General features: G+C 44.1%; 1 protein-coding gene across 1 annotated transcript in view; it reads left to right on the forward strand.

The window, feature by feature from the left end:
• LOC133017917 (disco-interacting protein 2 homolog C-like) overlaps positions 1-16995 on the forward strand; it is a 103252-nt gene extending 86257 nt beyond the window's left edge. The window contains exons 17-38 of the mRNA XM_061084170.1: positions 89-203; positions 735-874; positions 1050-1186; positions 1277-1485; positions 1649-1763; positions 2239-2440; positions 3258-3367; positions 6318-6398; positions 7330-7453; positions 7547-7668; positions 8746-8857; positions 9398-9507; positions 9722-9852; positions 10499-10667; positions 10759-10929; positions 12433-12462; positions 14204-14265; positions 14679-14736; positions 14827-14901; positions 15052-15226; positions 15360-15483; positions 16054-16995. Coding sequence (XP_060940153.1) covers positions 89-203; positions 735-874; positions 1050-1186; positions 1277-1485; positions 1649-1763; positions 2239-2440; positions 3258-3367; positions 6318-6398; positions 7330-7453; positions 7547-7668; positions 8746-8857; positions 9398-9507; positions 9722-9852; positions 10499-10667; positions 10759-10929; positions 12433-12462; positions 14204-14265; positions 14679-14736; positions 14827-14901; positions 15052-15226; positions 15360-15483; positions 16054-16306 — 2825 coding nt within the window. The 3' untranslated portion in view covers positions 16307-16995. The remainder of the gene's footprint in view (positions 1-88; positions 204-734; positions 875-1049; positions 1187-1276; positions 1486-1648; positions 1764-2238; positions 2441-3257; positions 3368-6317; positions 6399-7329; positions 7454-7546; positions 7669-8745; positions 8858-9397; positions 9508-9721; positions 9853-10498; positions 10668-10758; positions 10930-12432; positions 12463-14203; positions 14266-14678; positions 14737-14826; positions 14902-15051; positions 15227-15359; positions 15484-16053) is intronic.
• The last annotated feature ends 1247 nt before the right edge of the window (positions 16996-18242 follow it).

The following is an 18242-nucleotide window of genomic DNA, read 5'->3' on the forward strand; positions in this document are numbered from 1 at the left end:
TCTCTCTCTCTCTCTCTCTCTCTCTCTCTCTCTCTCTCTCTCTCTCTCTCTCTCTCTCTTTCTCTCTCTCTCTCTCTCTCTCCCTCAGGGTCGATTTCCTCCTGTGACGCCTTCCTCAACGTCTTCCAGACCAAAGGTTTGAAGCCGGAGGTCATCTGTCCGTGTGCCAGCTCCCCCGAGGCGCTCACTGTGGCGATAAGGAGGTAAAGATCCACTCATCAGTTCCAGTGCACGTGTTTAAAATCACAAACCAAACCAGGTTCATCCGACGCTGATTTCAGACACATGAAGACAACACTGTTTCCTCCTTCCACTTCGTCCCAGTCTGAATCTAACTTATTACTTTAAAGTCCCGACTTTACAGATTTGTGGCTTTTGAAAATCTCAAGACCTTTAATCCTCTTTCATCGTCTGAAGCTCAACATGTAAACTCACTGGAGCAGCTGTTTCTCACATGGGGGTTCTGCTTCAGGATGTTAATTACAACACAGTAAAAGCTTTGTGTGAGTGTGTGTGTAAGTGTGTGAGTGTTGTGCAGTAATTAACTCGCTTGACTCACACATTTCAGTCGAAGTTTAACAACATTCTCCCTGATATGTTGAAAGCTATATAAGCTAAACGTTCAATTCAAAGGTCTAAAAAGCTCATTTTGTTTTGAAAAAGACAAACTCATAAGTACCACAATAGTTGTTAATAGTAATTAACCCCCGATGTCTCCTGGTCGCCCCCTGCAGGCCGTTGGAGGAGGGCAGCACCCCCCCCGGCCGTGGCGTGCTGTCCATGCAGGGTCTGAGTCACGGGGTGATCCGGGTGGACTCGGAGGAGAAGCTGTCGGTCCTCACGCTGCAGGACGTCGGCTCCGTCATGCCCGGAGGTGAGATCCACCATCTTGTCTTTCATCCTGTCTTCTTCTTAACTTCCTTCTCACCACGTTTGCTCTTGCCTCTGTTCTTTTTGGTTCTTTTCTTTCGTTGCTTCCTCTGAGTCTGACAGCTCCTCTCATGTCACCTACATGAGGTGTTTGAGTAAAGAGTCTTTTCTCTCCGTAGCCATGATGTGCGTGGTGAGGCTCGAAGGAGTTCCTCAGCTCTGCAAGACTGACGAGATCGGAGAGTTGTGCGTTTGTACTGTCGCCACCGGAACCTCCTACTACGGCCTGGCTGGCATGACCAAGAACACGTTCGAGGTGAGAGCGTGAATCTTTTTTCTACTTGTCTCAGCTTCCTGTCTTTGCTCTCAAGCCTCAGACGTGAAACCGGACTGTGCTTCCTCTCAGGTTTTCCCCATGTCCAGCAACGGGAGCCCGGTCAGTGAGTTTCCCTTCACCAGGACCGGCCTGCTGGGCTTCATCGGACCCGGAGGTCTGATCTTCGCTGCAGGGAAGATGGACGGTCTGATGTTGGTCGCCGGGCGTCGGCACAACGCTGACGACATCGTGGCCACTGCGCTCGCCGTGGAGCCCATGAAGTTCGTCTACCGGGGCCGGTGAGATGCTTCTCTTTAGTGTCGTCTTATTTCTTTCTGCTTTTATTCAGGTTTATAATTTAGATTTTGTGTCATTAGACAAAGACGGCGATTGCCAGGAGCCCCGAGCTGGTTCTAACTGTCCGTGTGTGTGTCTGTGTGTCTGTGTGTGTGTGTTTTGCAGGATAGCGGTGTTCTCCATCACGGTGCTCCATGACGAGCGGATCGTGGTCGTGGCCGAGCAGCGGCCGGACTCCACGGAGGAGGACAGCTTCCAGTGGATGAGCCGAGTACTGCAGGTGAACTATTAAAAACACAGAGACTTGCTCACATCCTTTTAATCTGTTTTAACAAGGTTTTCATTGTGAGATATTTGCAGACACACAAACACACACACACACACACACACACACACACACAAGACACTGTGCTGTACAGCCACGCTTTGCAGATTACACCTCAGTCTGAACTCCAGATCTCTCTCAGCCGGGTGGAGACTGTGGTGAAGCTATAAAATCCGTCTGCTTCTTTACGACCGCGATGAAACCAAATCTCTCCGGTCTCCGTCACATTCACAGAAACGGCCCAGAATTATTTTTTCTTTTTCTAATGAAACGGTTTCAGTGTTTTCAACAGAGGCCGATATGAAGTCACATCACGTGACGGCTCTGGGGAAAGATGTGAACGATCATTTAGGATTTTAAATGTTCACGTGTTAAACTGTGAAACCTTCCAGGCTCACGACCTTAACTGCTTCTCACTGTCACGTCCCAGGCGATAGACGGCATCCACCAGGTGGGGGTGTACTGCCTGGCTCTGGTGCCCTCCAACACTCTGCCCAAGACCCCCCTGGGTGGCATCCACCTGTCGGAGACCAAGCAGCTCTTCCTGGAGGGGGCGCTGCACCCGTGCAACGTGCTCATGTGCCCGCACACCTGCGTCACCAACCTGCCCAAACCGCGGCAGAAGCAGCCAGGTAGAGTGAGAGCGTGTGAGGGGGGGTGATTGGCTGAGGGATGAACGCCAAGGACGCTAGGTTTCACGTTTAAGATCCGTTTAGTCGTTTGTTTGTCGGCAGGATTACGTTAAAACTGCTGAACTGATTTCAACGAATCTCGGTGGAAACAAGCAACATTTTTTGACATTCACTGACTTCGTATAAAATAATTTACGGATCTTAAACGGGTTGAAAATGTTGTATCACGATTATATTATACGATTATAAATGATCACGGTTATCAGTGTTATAGCAGTCGGGTGAAAACATGCTAATAACTAAAGGAAACTACAGATGCACAAAGTGAAGCTTCATCTTTTAATAGTATTAAAAAATAGTGATTAAGCAAATCTGGAACATTAACAGAAGACATTTTTAGTTTTACAGTGAAAGATTCGTAATGCAGGTTTTTAATGAAACAACCACTGTGAACAGAGTCTGTGAACAGACATTAAAAACACAATGTGGACGATGTGAAACTGGTGTTTTACCTTTTCATCCCTGACAACTGAAAACTAAAAAAAACGACAGATCCACAAAGTGAAGTCTTATCTTCTAATAGTATTTCAAAATAGTGATTTAGCAAATGTGGAACATTAACAGAAGGAAGTTTTAGTTTTATAGTGAAAGATTCGTAATGCAGGTTTTAAATGAAACTAACACAACGAGCAGTGGACGATCTGAAGTGAAACTGGTGTTTTACCTTTTCATCCCTGACAGCCAAACTCATCTCAAGCAGCTCAGTCTCAATCTCCTCTTCCTGTCTCTTCCTCCTCTTCCTCCTCCTCTTCCTCAGAGATCGGCCCTGCCTCTGTGATGGTCGGGAACCTGGTGTCGGGGAAGAGGATCGCTCAGGCCAGCGGCCGAGATCTGGGTCAGATCGAAGACAATGACCAGGCAAGGAAGGTGTGTGTGAGCGGGGGTGTGCTGGTTTTCACCACCACCATCATCATCTTCATCATCATGTCATCTTCATCAACACTCACACTCTTGTCATCATGTCGGTATCATCACACGGCAGCTGCATGTTGCTTTGAAGGAGACGTTTCTCTCTTCTCTCGAGTTCTGTAGGTTTTTTGTGAATGTAAAAGTTCTGCATAGAACAGAAGCTCCTTCTCTGAACCATCAGCACAGGATCATCCCTTCATCCGTCTGCTCATCCATCCATCACCGTTGGCGTGACTCCATCTTTCTGAGACAAACCCCGCCCACCTCCCTCCAAGTCCATCCCTCTGAAAACCGAGCCCTCCGTGTGAATGAGTTGGTTTTGTTGTGTGTGTGTCGGTGTAAAATTTGGGATTTACCCCGAATCTCTTCAATTCATCTACTCTGCCTTTACGTACGAAAAGAAACACGTTAGTTTTAAACCATTTTAACGTAAGTAACAGCAATTCATCCACTAGAGGGCAGAGCAGAGTCTAGACATCGAACAACAAACATGTAGGTTGTGATAACGTTCCTCTTCCAAAAGAGACAAAATCGACCAAAGTAAAAGACGCTCGTAGTTTCTGGCAAAGTCGCAATCTTCACTATTGTTGCAATTTCTTCCTCGTGTCCAAATCATCATCTCACTTGAACTAGTGGCTGCACTGCCCCCTACAATCTGTGGTGGTACTGCTCCATAGCGTCACTTTCATCAGTATCCGTAAGCTTTTGGAAGACGTGCACAGTTTTGGAGGAAATGACGCAGAGTACGGACAGAAGGCTCCACCCTCTTCTGTATTTGGATCCAACATAGAGCATAATTGAGTGTTTGCACGTTAACACGATAAAACACTCATCAGACGGAAACATCGGAACAAACACGTGAAGCTTGGTTCACACGTTCCGGTGTGAAAACGGCCTCAAATGACAATGACTCATTTCCACTCAGCTAATGGAGTTTTTTTCAATAAAACATGAACCTGGGATTTCTGTTGCTAAATTACCTGAAGGGGAGAAATTAAACTTCTTGCTCCTTCGGGCCTTGGAGAGATGATCGTAAAACGAGCGATAATGAGACGACAGGCAGCAGCAGACTTCAGTGTGTGAGCCACGAGAAGTCGACACCAGCGCTCACTGACGGAGACAAGTGACGAGATCAGATTTCTATCTACACACTGGAATTCAACAAGAGCAAACAGACACACACACACACACACACTCTCTCTCTCTCTCTCTCTCTCTCTAAGTGCAAACAGAGGCTCTTTGTGGTGGTTCACTCTCTCACAGAGATAACATGGCTTTTACCAGCAGGCAGGTTCAGGTTTGTTTTATCTCAGGCTTCAGTTTAACTCCAGCGTCTGTTACACAAAACACACAAACCACCAAGTGGCTGAAATCTACCAGTAACATCTGGATGATTGGTTGTCGAGGATCTGAAATGATTTCTGTCTCCAGATGTGTCAAATCTTCACAAATCTTCACAAATCTTCACAAATCTCCGAGGCTTAGTCGGAACCTGAAGTGGAGCTGCTGCAGAGCTCCGGTCGGCAGTTTGTTCAAATTGTATTAATATCGATCGTATCTCTTGTGTGAAATCGCACCAAATTCCACGCTGCACTTCCTCAGGCCTCGAACAACACACACGACGAGCATGAAGCTGAAAGAAGGAACAGTTCCTGAGATGTGTGAGTCACATACACACAGATTCTCAGCATTATTAAAGTGTTTCAGGTTATTTCTTTCCAAAGTTGTATATTAGAATGATCGTCAATATGAACCGTACTCTGTGATTCAGCTGATACATGTGCAGTCATGGAGCCGTGAGGCGTTTAGGAGAACAGCTCTCACCCAACTCTCCATGTTCATATATGAGGCAGGAAAGCGAGTGAAAGTGTAAAGGAAGTAGACTCTGATTTGCTGCGATGAAAGTTTCATGAAAGCAATGTTTTTCATCGAGGGGAGAAAAGCTTCTTTACATCTTTTCAGCCCCAGAGACTCGAGCATGAAGCTGTTTCGTCTTTAAGGCTGAGACCGGAAACTTTGCTTGGTGAAGATCTGAGTGATGTTTTCATCATAACAGACTCCAGCACTAAAAGAATCACTGAGAAACGTAGATTTCTATTCCTCCGTTCATATTTTAACTCAATAATTCATCTTTTACCTTTAATTAAAACATATTTGTGTTCTTGTTTGTACAGTAATTCTCCCACCTCTGTTTTTCTATTTGGCTTGAAAGCAGAAACAAATGGGAAGTCTTGAGAAACAGGAACCAATACAGAGTCATCGTGCACTTTATACTCTGTACTATCCACAAATCAGAGGAGCAGTAAATGTTATATAAAATATTTTTATTATATTGTAGACATAATGGTTGCTCCAGTCTCATGGCACCACACATTGGGACCGTGAATGCACCGAGCTGAGGTTCATCTGCTGTGGATGTTGAGTCCACACTCACAGGCACACACACACACACAGATACACACACACACAGACAGATACACACACACACAGACACACACACTATAAAACCGATTTTCTCTGGCGGAACAAAACATAAGAGGCATGAATCTCCCTCCCTGCAAATAGTGAAAAATTCACGAGGCCAGAAACCAACTCTTCTCTCTCGCTTGATCCGTTCTGTCAACTCAGAATTTGTGGCAGTAGGTATAAAATAATAACAACAACAAAAAACTATTGAATGGTGGATACCAGTTACTATGACAACTGCCAAAGCTCTGCATCTGCCCTGATTAAGTTGTCACATTAATTTCTGATGATGATGTTCTTACAGGGATTCTTAGCTGCTCTGTTGCCTTCTACATATGCTCAGGATTGTATGTGTGTGTGTGTGTGTGTGTGTGTGTGTGTGTGTGTGTGTGTGTGTTTGTGTGTGTCTGACTGGTCCTGTTTCCCTGCTTGTGTCTTCCAGTTCCTCTTCCTGTCTGAGGTGTTGCAGTGGCGAGCCCAGACCACGCCGGACCACGTCCTGTACACGCTGCTCAACTCCAGAGTAAGACCTGTTTGCACGATTGTGTGGTTTCACACTCATGTTTGTGCGTTTTTGAACCCCAGGCTTTTATTTTTAATTATTTCAGTGCTGAAAACACTCAAAGCCTCTAAAGCATTTGTTATTTGAGGACTGTGGAATATTAGTGAATACAAACCACAAGGGTTGAATTGGTGTGATATAACATAACCCATTTATCGAGTGTCGGATACTTTAAAATACAAAATGACCTGAAAGATAACTTTTAATACTTTATAATTACTTAATAACTTGTTTAGTCGTCTCAACTTCATCTGTTAAATCTTATTTCCGTGGCGACTCGCTGCAATGACATTGTGACTCAGTTTGAGAATCACTGTTCAAAAGGAATCTAAAGAGCTAAATACAGTATCCTAATATATGTGGAGGTGCATTTATTTCTTCTTATAGGTGAATATGAAAACAGGCACTTGTGATAAAAGTGAATTCAATGTCAGAATGTCAACAGTTGCTCTGTGGATTGTTTTTAACTTGAGATAAAGTAAAGATCCAAATATTTCCCCTTGGAACAGAAACTATAACGAGATCCAACATTTGCTTTTATATTTGTGTGTCTGTTTTGTTTTTTATAAGCGTGCAATGACGAAATTCAAGTTTAAAAACACCATGAAGTTGTTTGTTTGTGTGTTTATTGAGACTGGATTGTGTGTTTGTGTGTCTGTGTGTGAACCGGTCTCCGTGTGACAGATACTTTGCATAATCGCAATATGACTCGCCGGTTTGTTTACAGCTGTTCGCTGCCGAGACGCTGCCACAGAAAATAGGACTTGACATCTGCTGATACACACTGATGATCGAATGTGTCAATCATGTGTGTGTGTCTGTGTGTGTGTGTGTGTGTGTGTGTCTGTGTGTGTGTGTGTCTGTGTGTGTGTGTCTCCTCCCCCCCCTCCAGGGTACGATAGCCAGCTCTCTGACCTGCGTCCAGCTGCACAAGCGAGCAGAGAAGATCGCGGCCATGCTGTCTGAACGGGGCCACCTGCAGGACGGAGACCACGTTGCACTGGTCTATCCTCCAGGTAACCAGTCACCCCCCCCTCTCAGATCCTTGTTGTTGTCGTCCTCTCGCTCTTCATCACATTAAAAGATTAAAATTCTCCATCCTCCTCCAGGAATCGACCTCATCGTGGCGTTCTACGGTTGCCTCTACGCCGGCTGCGTGCCGATCACCGTGCGCCCGCCTCACCTGCAGAACATCTCCACCACGCTGCCCACCGTCAAGATGATCGTGGAGGTAACATCACCGTCCGGCCTTCACCTGATCTATCAATGATGTGTGAGAGAGTTTAAAACTTATATGTGGGTGAACCTGACGACCTTTTAGGCCTTTGAAGGTCACCAGTTTGTGTTTGAGTCCACGGAACACTCTTCAGGGGTAAAGGGTAAACAGCGTTATAGCAGAATCCAACACAATTGAAGTAAATGCTCCTGTGGTGTCATCCAAGTGTCCACAAGCCCAGACCTACAAGTTCAACTCAGACCTGTGTCATTTACACAAAGTTTTAAAACTGAATGTCCTCTGATATCTCCCTCCTGGTTACTGCAGCTATCGTGAGGTCTCGTGAACTGTTGCAGTTATATATATATATATATATATATGTATATAGGATATACAGGTATATATTAGGGCTGGGCAAGTTAACTCGTTTCAATCGAGTTAACTCAAGTGATGAGTTAACTCGATTAATTATTTTATCTCGCATTCACTCAGGTTTGATTATTTATTGTTTTATTGTGAAAGTCAGGCTTTTATTTTGTGAAAAGTCTGTTGCTGACTGCTGCAGAACAGGAAAAAAGAAAATAATTGGCGGATAAACAATCGAGTTAACTCATCACTTGAGTTAACTCGATTGAAACGAGTTAACTTGCCCATCCCTAGTATATATATATATATATATATATCGAAGGACATTTGGTTTAAGAACTTGGTGTAAATGACCCATCAAAATATCTGAGCAGAGTTAGAGCCAGTCCCATCTGAAGCTGTGGAGCTGAGAGCGAGCGCAAGGTTTGGAGTGAGAGAGAAATCTGAACCCCACAACATCTATTTTCATAAGTAGATGAAGAAAAATCTCATTAATTAACATTTTCTGGAAGGAAATATGCGCTTGATGATCGTTTTAATCTTGGTTGAGAATAAGTCTTCTGTTAATTAAACCACGCGGACCCTCAGTCGCTCTAAACGCCAGAGGCCCTGAGGTCACGGCTTCTGTTTCTCAGCTGTAACTCCCACAGGAAGTGATGTAGTAGGTTTGGAGATCACATGTCATGATGTTGTGTGGCGTTGGATCAGATTGTCGGTTGTGTGCAGGTGAGCCGGTCGGTGTGTATGATGACCACACAGCTCATCTCCAAGCTGCTGCGGTCGAAGGAAGCCTCGGCCGCCGTGGACGTCCGGACGTGGCCGCCGGTCCTGGACACAGGTGAGAGAACTGAGAGCAGCTCCTGTGATCAGAGAGAGAAACTAACACAAACTCAAAGTGAACAAACAACCTGATGGTCACTCACACCTCCATCGAAACTGAACAAACCCACAGATTGTCTTGTTCTTATAGTGGAAAAATGAAAAAAAGAAAATCCTCAATTGAATGGGTTCCTCTCGGGTTCCATCCCTCCGCATAGTTTGGTGGAAATCTGCACATTTTTACAAAATATTGATGTAAAATAAAGCAGCAAACACATTTGGGTGATAACACAACCTTCTCTGTGGAGGTAGAGTTTATCAATCAATCAATCAATCAATCGATCTAATTGTATTTTTACAGCTCAGAAAAAACCTTTAAACCATCTAACTGTGAAAAAGCTGTGAACATGTGAGGGATCTTCTCCCCGGACAGAAGAGAAGCAGAGCATCAACTAAACTAAATCTGATTCTATTGTTTTTATTGCTACACTGAAGATATGAACATAACACTGTGCTGCTGTCATGGCTGAGTTGTGTTGATGGTGATTTTTCTCTTCAGACGATTTGCCAAAGAAGAAACCTCCTCTGCTGTATAAACCCTCCAACCCCGACACCCTGGCCTACATGGACTTCAGCGTCTCCACCACGGGCATGCTCGCTGGAGTCAAGGTGAACACACACACACACGCACACACACACACGCCTCCTAACACTGATCCAATGTGTAATATACAACGAGCCTGTCGGAGGCGTTCAGCTGCAGGACGGTCAAAATATTCCTGTTTGCCACTTCTGCTCGAAAAACAAAAATGAGAGGTCATGAGTCAACACCTTTTGTGTGTGTTTGTGTGTGTGTTTGTGTGTTTGTGTGTTTGTGCTGCAGATGTCTCACACAGCCACCAGTGCCTTCTGTCGCTCCATCAAGCTGCAGTGTGAACTTTACCCGTCCAGAGAGGTCGCCATCTGCCTGGATCCCTACTGCGGCCTGGGCTTCGTCCTCTGGTGCCTTTGCAGGTTAGACACACACACACACAAACACACACAAACACACACACACACACACACACACACACACACACACACAAACACACACACAAACAAACATGCACACAAACACGCAAGCAAGTAATTCTAAGCTGTAAATTATGATGTTCTATCTATCACCAAATGACCAATTCAAACCAAACTGATCAGAGACATGAAAACTTGAACGTCAGTGTGAAAGGAACGACCACAAATGACAGAAAACATTTATTAAACACAAGCTTTGACTTTTGGATCAATCTCCCATTTGCTAACATGGAGGAGGTGGGGTTTATGACCTTTACTGCAACCAGCCACCAGGGGGAGATCAAGATGTTTTGGCTTCACTTTAGGGATCTGTCGTCCATCTTTATATACAGTCTGTGGTTTTATCCCGTTAGCTACAGTTAGCTTGTTAGCAGGAAACTGTTCAGGTGCTTCATGGAATCCAGGCTTTTTGATGATTATTCAAAGCAGCGCTAAAGGTTTTATTCACCTTTCTGTATTTAGTCCGAATCTTTCCCATCATCATCCCAACCTGATCCGTCCGTGCTGAGGTGTGTGTGTCTCTGCAGTGTGTACTCAGGTGTGTGTGTGTCTCTGCAGTGTGTACTCAGGTGTGTGTGTGTCTCTGCAGTGTGTACTCAGGTCACCAGTCCATCCTGATCCCCCCCACCGAGCTGGAGGTGAACCCGGCTCTGTGGCTGTCGGCCGTCAGTCAGTTCAAAGTCCGAGACACCTTCTGCTCCTACAGCGTCATGGAGCTGTGCACCAAGGGCCTGGGCCTGCAGACCGACTCCCTGAAGGTAAGGGGGAGGAGCTTCTCATCGTGCACAACAAACTGAGGCTGTGAAGACATCGTCGTTCCTCACCATCCGTCCTTCTTGTCCCCTTCAGTCTCGAGGCCTGGACTTGTCTCGGGTGAGGACCTGTGTGGTCGTAGCGGAGGAGCGTCCCAGGATCGCCCTGACGCAGTCCTTCTCCAAGCTCTTCAAGGACCTGGGCCTCCACCCGCGAGCCGTGAGCACGTCCTTCGGCTGCAGGGTCAACCTGGCCATCTGCCTGCAGGTCAGTCCGGCGCTCGCCTCCGTCCTCTGGACTTTACTCTGCCTCCGTTTCACTGACGTTTCCTGGTTTCACGTCCTGGCTGCTGATGGAACATCTCGTTCCCCTCTGAGAAACGAGATGTTCTCATTCTGTATGAGCGTCCGCTGCTGTTGCTGATCTGAGCTCTTTGTTGTTGTGCATTTTTTTGTATTTTGCCAAAAGTCAGTTAACCTCAGAGCTCATTTACAGTGAAGATCATTTTTGCTTCTTAACTGTTAACTGTAGATTCGCTTATGAATGAAAACCAGCTGAGTTTGTGTGATTGAACCCATCCATCCTTTTTAAAACTTTTAAGTTTACGACCTTTACTGCAGCCAGCCACCAGGGGGCAGTCAAGACGCGTCGGCTTCACATTTGGGATCTGCCATGTCGTCCATGTGTATTTACAGTCTGTGGGTGAAACATGTCCGGGGCCTGTTTTACTCTGTTGGACTCACCGATGGATTTTTGAATTTTTATTTGTGTGAACAACGTCCGAATCAAGTGTCAAAGACTCAGAACTTCAATTTGTTTGATTCTCCAAAGTGAAAGTTTGGAGCTGCGTTAATCAGCCGAATGGAAACTGTTCATTGGCTAATTTCTGGGTCTGCAAGTGTAAAAACATCATTGTTAGGTTTTTATTAATATGCCATATTTATGGGAACCGCAGAGATAACAGGCTCCAGAGAGAAAAAGGCCTCAATCAATAGTTTATTCTATTTTCTCTCATCCAGAAAAACATTCACTCAGATTTCTCTCTGTGTGTCTCATCCTTTCATTTCAAGCCGATCGCTGCTTCTACAAATCAACTCTGATTCTCAGCTTACTGTCCGAGGTTTTATTGAATATTTCTGTTATTATCTCCATTAGTTTGTTGAATGTTGATCAGCTCAACTCAGACATGATATTAGACTGAATTTTTTCTTTCTGTTGGCTGTGAATGACAAAATTAACATTGGGCTTAAAAACCTATTTGTTTATGACGGATTTCGTCAATGTTGAAGATAAACAATTCAGTGAAATGTAATATTGCGATAAACTCATTATTTTATAAGAATAAAGACGTAATTTACCAAAAAGTTTAATATGAGAAAAAAACGGGATTTTACTTGAAGAAAAGTTGTAATATTAACAAGAAGTTTAATATCATGAGGAAAAGTTGTATTATTATAAAACAAATTAACATTTTTATGAGAAGAAATGTCGTAAAATTACGAGAATTAAGTTGAAATATAACGTCTTGTTTTCTCGTAATATTACGACTTTATTCTTGAACTTGCAGATTGTTTCCCCCTTCAACGTGAACCTAAAACGCCGTCGTAGTTTCTTTGAGTTTCCATCTTGACTTTTTTTTTTTCCTCCCTCTTCCTCCTTGTTTTATGCATAACCACACCCACATATCTCATCCATGGTTATGTCTCCACCCTCCTACCTTCCCTCTTTACTTTCCTCCTCCTCCTCCTCCGCCCCTCTTTGCTGCTGTAGCCTCACAGGCTGGGAAAGCTTGCCGACCAGGTAGGGAACCGACCCCCCCGCCCCAGTCACCACCACTACACCCACTGCTCGTCAGCACCTCACCAGTCAGCTGGCTGTAGGTCGTAGTTTGAGGGAACTGGGAGAAAACGCAATGTTTTACGGCCTTCTACAAAAATCTATTGCTAAAAGTCAGAATGTTCTTAACTCGAAGAACAGCTCCTCAAAAAGGACTCAAGTAAAAATACTTATTCAGGTACAAGTACCAAAGTATTGATTTGGATCAAAGAAGATTCCACTTAAGACACTCTGACTCCAATTTGAATAGAAAACTAAAACCAGGTTAAAGCCTGAGGAGGAATCCTGAGATGTGACCGATCTGTTAAAGGGAGTTTTCTTCATTTAAATCAGACCAGAGGTGGAAAGTGTTTTGTTTGTTCTGCGTCGTCGTCGTCATCAGGGTTATTGCTGACTCGTCACTTTCTTCCATGTTGTTTCTATTGGTCCCAGACATCTGAGACATCTGAGCCACGCCTCCTCTCGTCTTAATATGTCTTTGACATCGTGTTACGATATCGACGATAGATCCACAACAAGGAATCTTCTTTTCTGCGTTAATGTCCGATGTTGGGAAGGCGGAGCTTGTTGATGCAAAATAAAATAAAAAGGATAAATCATCTCAAATGCATTAAAACAAAAGTAACGAGCCTGTTTTGAAAATGGGAGGAGTAGAAAGATCATATTTCTGTTCAAAAGTCGAGTAAAAGGTCGATGTCGTCAGAAAAATAAAAGTCAAGGACAGAAACGTGAAAGATGCAGTAAAGTTTCACTGGTTCGTTCGGCTCACACAGGAAACTGATCCGTCCTCTGTGGACATGTCTTCGCAAAAATGCTGCCAAATATTACCTGAAGAACTCTGAGGGGGGGGGGGGGTTCTGATCTCTTTTTCCACCGTCTGGATCTTTCCTCTCTCACCTCTCGCACCTACAAGACGTGTAGTCCACACATCGTGATTTTATTCACGTATTTACGTTGAGTTTTCATGCACAAGGATCTAATCACTCAAAGCTTTTCCTCCATCTTGCTTTTCCCCGACTTGGTTCCACTCTTATTTCCTCTTAAAGGAGACATGCAAAGCTTTTCTTATCTTTCCTCTGGCGTGTTGCATAGTTTTTTGTGATTATTAAGATTCGCCAGTGTACGAGCCAATTCAGAATCCTGATGTCATGTGACACACTTACGTAATGCACATGCTAGCATATCGTCTAGCACGGCTGCCTGAAAGTAAACAAGACCGGTAGCCTTCGACCAATGACAACACAGAGAGGCCGGTAGCCAATCAGAGAAGGCTTAGCTTTATCCGGAAGGGGTGGGGCCTTAAAGAGACAGGAGCTAAAACCAAGTGTTTGAGACAGCGGCTGAAAAGAGGAGCTGCAGCACTGGAGAGTCTGAGGAAAGAGATGTGAACATTTCAAGTGATAAGACAAAGTGAATATGAATATGAGCAGAATATGTCTCCTTTAAAAAGTTTGGAAATCGGATGGTGTTGGTTTTATTCTTTCACTTCTTTACCCTTCCTTTTAATCCGTGTTTAGTTTGGCTGATTTCCGTCATAAACCACTCCCACATCGTTCCCTCCGCCCCCTTTTGTGAATGTCGCAGTTTCTCCATCTTTACTCTCAAGTAGCTGTAGAGGTTGTGGTGGTGGGTGTTGTTGTTGTTGTTTTGCAGTCTTGTGTTATCATCACAGAACCTCGTTGTGTTGACTCTCTGGTGATTTCAGGGCACGTCGGGTCCCGACCCCACCACCGTGTTCGTGGACATGAGAGCGCTGCGGCACGACAGGTGAGTCACACAACACGTGAGTCACACAACACGTGAGTCACACAACACAGAGCCGAGTCCAGGTCCGTGATCAACAACTGTTTCACTACATGTCATCATAAGGTTTAATATTATTTCTGCTTTTAATCATAATTTACCACCCGGGTGTTTGGAAGGGTTGAGTCAGACATTCGTGGTCGTCAGAGGTTGAATCTCTGATTTTTACTCAGCGCCACCAACAGGTCAAACTTTCCTCCGTCCGACTCTTGACTGAGAGTTAGCATAGCAGGCTAACATGTTATCACCTGTTTATATGATATGATTGCGTTTAATCACACGTCAGTTTTGTTGATCATAGTCACCATGATCGTGACGACCCTGGATCTGTTTATGTTTGTTAAATGACACGTGTTTTACTTTCTGCTGCTGCCCAGGGTCAGATTAGTGGAGCGGGGGTCACCACACAGCCTGCCGCTGATGGAGTCTGGGAAGGTGAGTGTTGTAATGTGTGTGTGTGTTTGTGTGTGTGTTCATGTGTTATTGCAGACTGTCACTCTGCTCTTTTCTTTTCTGTTTGAGCAGATTCTACCGGGGGTCCGAATCATCATCGCCAACCCGGAGACCAAGGGACCAATGGGGGAGTCGCATCTGGGAGAGGTTTGTCTGAGCTTCAACACGGATCAATCACAATCCTGGTTCTAAACAGAAAGATCGCAGACTGTGACGATTTCTCAGACATAAGCAACTCACGGAGTCGTTTCAAATGAAATCAGTTGTTGCGACAGATGTTTTATCGTGTGTTTGCAGATCTGGACGCACAGCGGCCACAACGCCAGCGGCTACTTCACGGTGTACGGAGACGAGGCGCTGCAGTCGGACCACTTCAGCTCCAGACTCAGCTTCGGGGACACGCAAACCATCTGGGCTCGAACCGGCTACCTGGGCTTCCTCCGCCGGACCGAGCTCACCGACGCCAGCGGAGGTGAGGACCTGACGCAGCTGATCGAATACTCTCCGTGTGTTAAAGGATCTACGTTGCAGAGTGGAGTTAGAAAACTTTGTGTTCATCCCACCTGGTTTGGTCTGTAATTGTGTGTTTGTGTGTGTGTCTGTAGAGCGTCATGATGCCCTGTACGTGGTCGGTGCTTTAGAAGAGGCCATGGAGCTGAGAGGGATGCGTTACCACCCCATCGACATCGAGACCTCCGTCATCAGGACGCACAAGAGCATCACAGAATGGTGAGAAATGTGGATTCCGGTCTTTTTATCCCACTAATCCCTGATGGTGCAAATACTACACATACCATGAAGGTATTGGAAGTACTCTGCAGCCATCTAGTGGTCGGAGTGTAAAATACATACTAGCCCCTTGGTACTGTGCAGCAAAGTTATTTTGAGATATTAAGCTGTATTTGAAATACTGTGATGATGGAACAGCAATGATTGTACAGAAACATATGTTGTTATTCAATTTCATGCAAAAGCAGCTTCAGTATAATAATCTACATATCAGAGACTGGAAAATTTGTTAAATTACGATTATGCCCCATTATACCTAATGTCGCTAATTTGCCTCATACCTAAATTTTATATCGATGGTATATGCTGTATTGAAATCAACAATCTCCAACTTAATTTAGCATCTGTATGACAGCCAAAAACACAACTAATATTTTTTTTATATAATTGGAAATTAATTCAGGCAATAACGGGTTCATCCATAATGAAAATACTCGTAAGATGAATACCTCCATCACAAGTGTTTTCTGTGAGTTCCCACCTGAGTGTCTTCGTCCCCTGTGTCTCCAGCGCCGTCTTCACGTGGACCAACCTGCTGGTGGTGGTGGTGGAGCTGGACGGCTCGGAGCAGGAGGCGCTGGACCTGGTTCCCCTGGTCACCAACGTGGTGCTGGAGGAGCACTACCTGATCGTGGGCGTGGTGGTGGTGGTCGACATCGGCGTCATCCCCATCAACTCCCGCGGCGAGAAGCAGCGGATGCACCTGCGCGACGGCTTCCTGGCCGACCAGCTGGACCCCATCTACGTGGCTTACAACATGTAGCGACTCCCCCTGGTGGCCGATGCGGACGTGGATGAAGGATTATTTCGTAAGATGCAAAGATTGTCTGCAGCTGAGGCTGAAGAACGGATAGGAACCGGACTTCCTGGTGGAAATAGTTGCCCCAAACTTTGTCTCTCAGGCAACACGTTATCCCAGCTTATGTCTCAAGTGGTAATATTAGGGTTCAGGTTGAGAGAAGTGAGGTTTGCTCTGAGAAGAGAAGCAGACAAAACCTTCCAGGGCTGGAAAGACATGCAGACGAGGACAATCGTTAACGTAGCAAAGATTCTGGCTTTTCTTTGTTTGTTTCTAAACTCGTGATCTAAATTTTAGGCTATTTTTCAAGAAACATATTTACAAAAAAAAACAAAAACAAAGGAAACTGGCAGAAATTATGTTTAACGTTGTTACGGTGTCAACCAGTAGAAAGTGTGAGAGATGTTTTGATACGAGGGTCCGAGGTCGTGAATCAATGAGGTACTAACAGTTGGTTGGCTTGTTTTATTTCTCTTCTCTTTTTTGTAAGTGTTACGTTTTTTTTAAGTCATAATTATTTCCTGAACCGTTTCAGCAGGAAATCCGTTTGCTAACTTTCATAAACCAACGGCTGCAGCCTTCAACGCCGTTTATTTTTCCGTACGAACCGGCTTCGACTGAAGCCAAAACAATACATAAATTCATATCATGTAAGTATGTACAAAAAGAAACTGATTTAATTTATTTTGTCTCTTTTAGAAGTATATGACGAGACGTTCAAGAATGTTTTGCTCTTGAATATTTGCTAATATAAAAAGATCCATTGTATTATCATGAGTGAAACACACTCACATTAAGCATATTATGGAAAATAGAAATATATGATTATAGATCAAATTGAAATTCATTCATTTCGGACAGAAGCAGCTTTACACCTTTTATCTGCATGTTGGTCTGAAATGTTTGAGTCAGCCCAAAGAAAAGAGTTTAATTCCCGTGAAGAGTTCTGAACCAAAGTCTTTCCTTTAAATCTAACGTCTTCAAATATGAAATCCTTCTGTATTTTTATTGAATTCACAACATGAAGGCGGAAGCACTTCATGCAATTATACTTTCAAACAGCTGGGGGCAGTAATGGGCTGAAATGCAGCAAGAGGAGCCTTGAAAAAAATCCTGCTTGTTGGTAAATGAATGATTTTAAATGTGTTTTTAAAAAAACGAAATTGTAAAATGTTTTATGTGGAAGGCAATCAATCAGTTTTCAGGGATTAACAAAGTTTTAAAAGAAGGCACGAAATACATCTTTTCACCAGCCTCCATCATATATGTCAGTTAGTTAATAAATAACATTTAAAATGATTTATTTTCAGATACATTTTTATGAATTTGATTAATAATTTTGAGGAACAGATACAATATTTGAATTATTTAAATGATTGAATTTAGATAACAATTGATGGAAATAATTTGAAGAAGCTAAAATGATATGCACACATATAGGATATTACTGACCTCTAGTGGCGACCAGGGAGACTTACAGCAACATCCTCCTGGTAAGGTTATTAAATTATCATCTTGTGTATTATACACACGTTTCACTTTGGGTCAGAACTCTTCAAATTAACATTAACTAGGGAACAAACTGATCTTTAAAATGTGACGAACAGGAAAGTGAATCACGACAAGTTGTAATTTGTCCGTCATGAAAACGTGAACCCCCCCCCCCACATGGCAGGAAGTGGAACAGCTGCTACGACTGTAAATATCAGTCAGACATCCGTCATATTTTTTACGTGGACGGATCGGTCAGGACTCATTACAGTGACGTCACACCAGGAACAAGGACTGAACCAAACAGGAAGCAGGAAGCGAAGGAGTTCGACCCCAGGGCTGTGGAGAGGTCAAAGGTCGCAGGATTCCAGAGAATGTTCAAGTTTCAACATCAGGATAATTTTTTTTT

Source organism: Limanda limanda, chromosome 13 (assembly GCF_963576545.1).
Source record: "Limanda limanda chromosome 13, fLimLim1.1, whole genome shotgun sequence".
NCBI lineage: Eukaryota > Metazoa > Chordata > Actinopteri > Pleuronectiformes > Pleuronectidae > Limanda > Limanda limanda.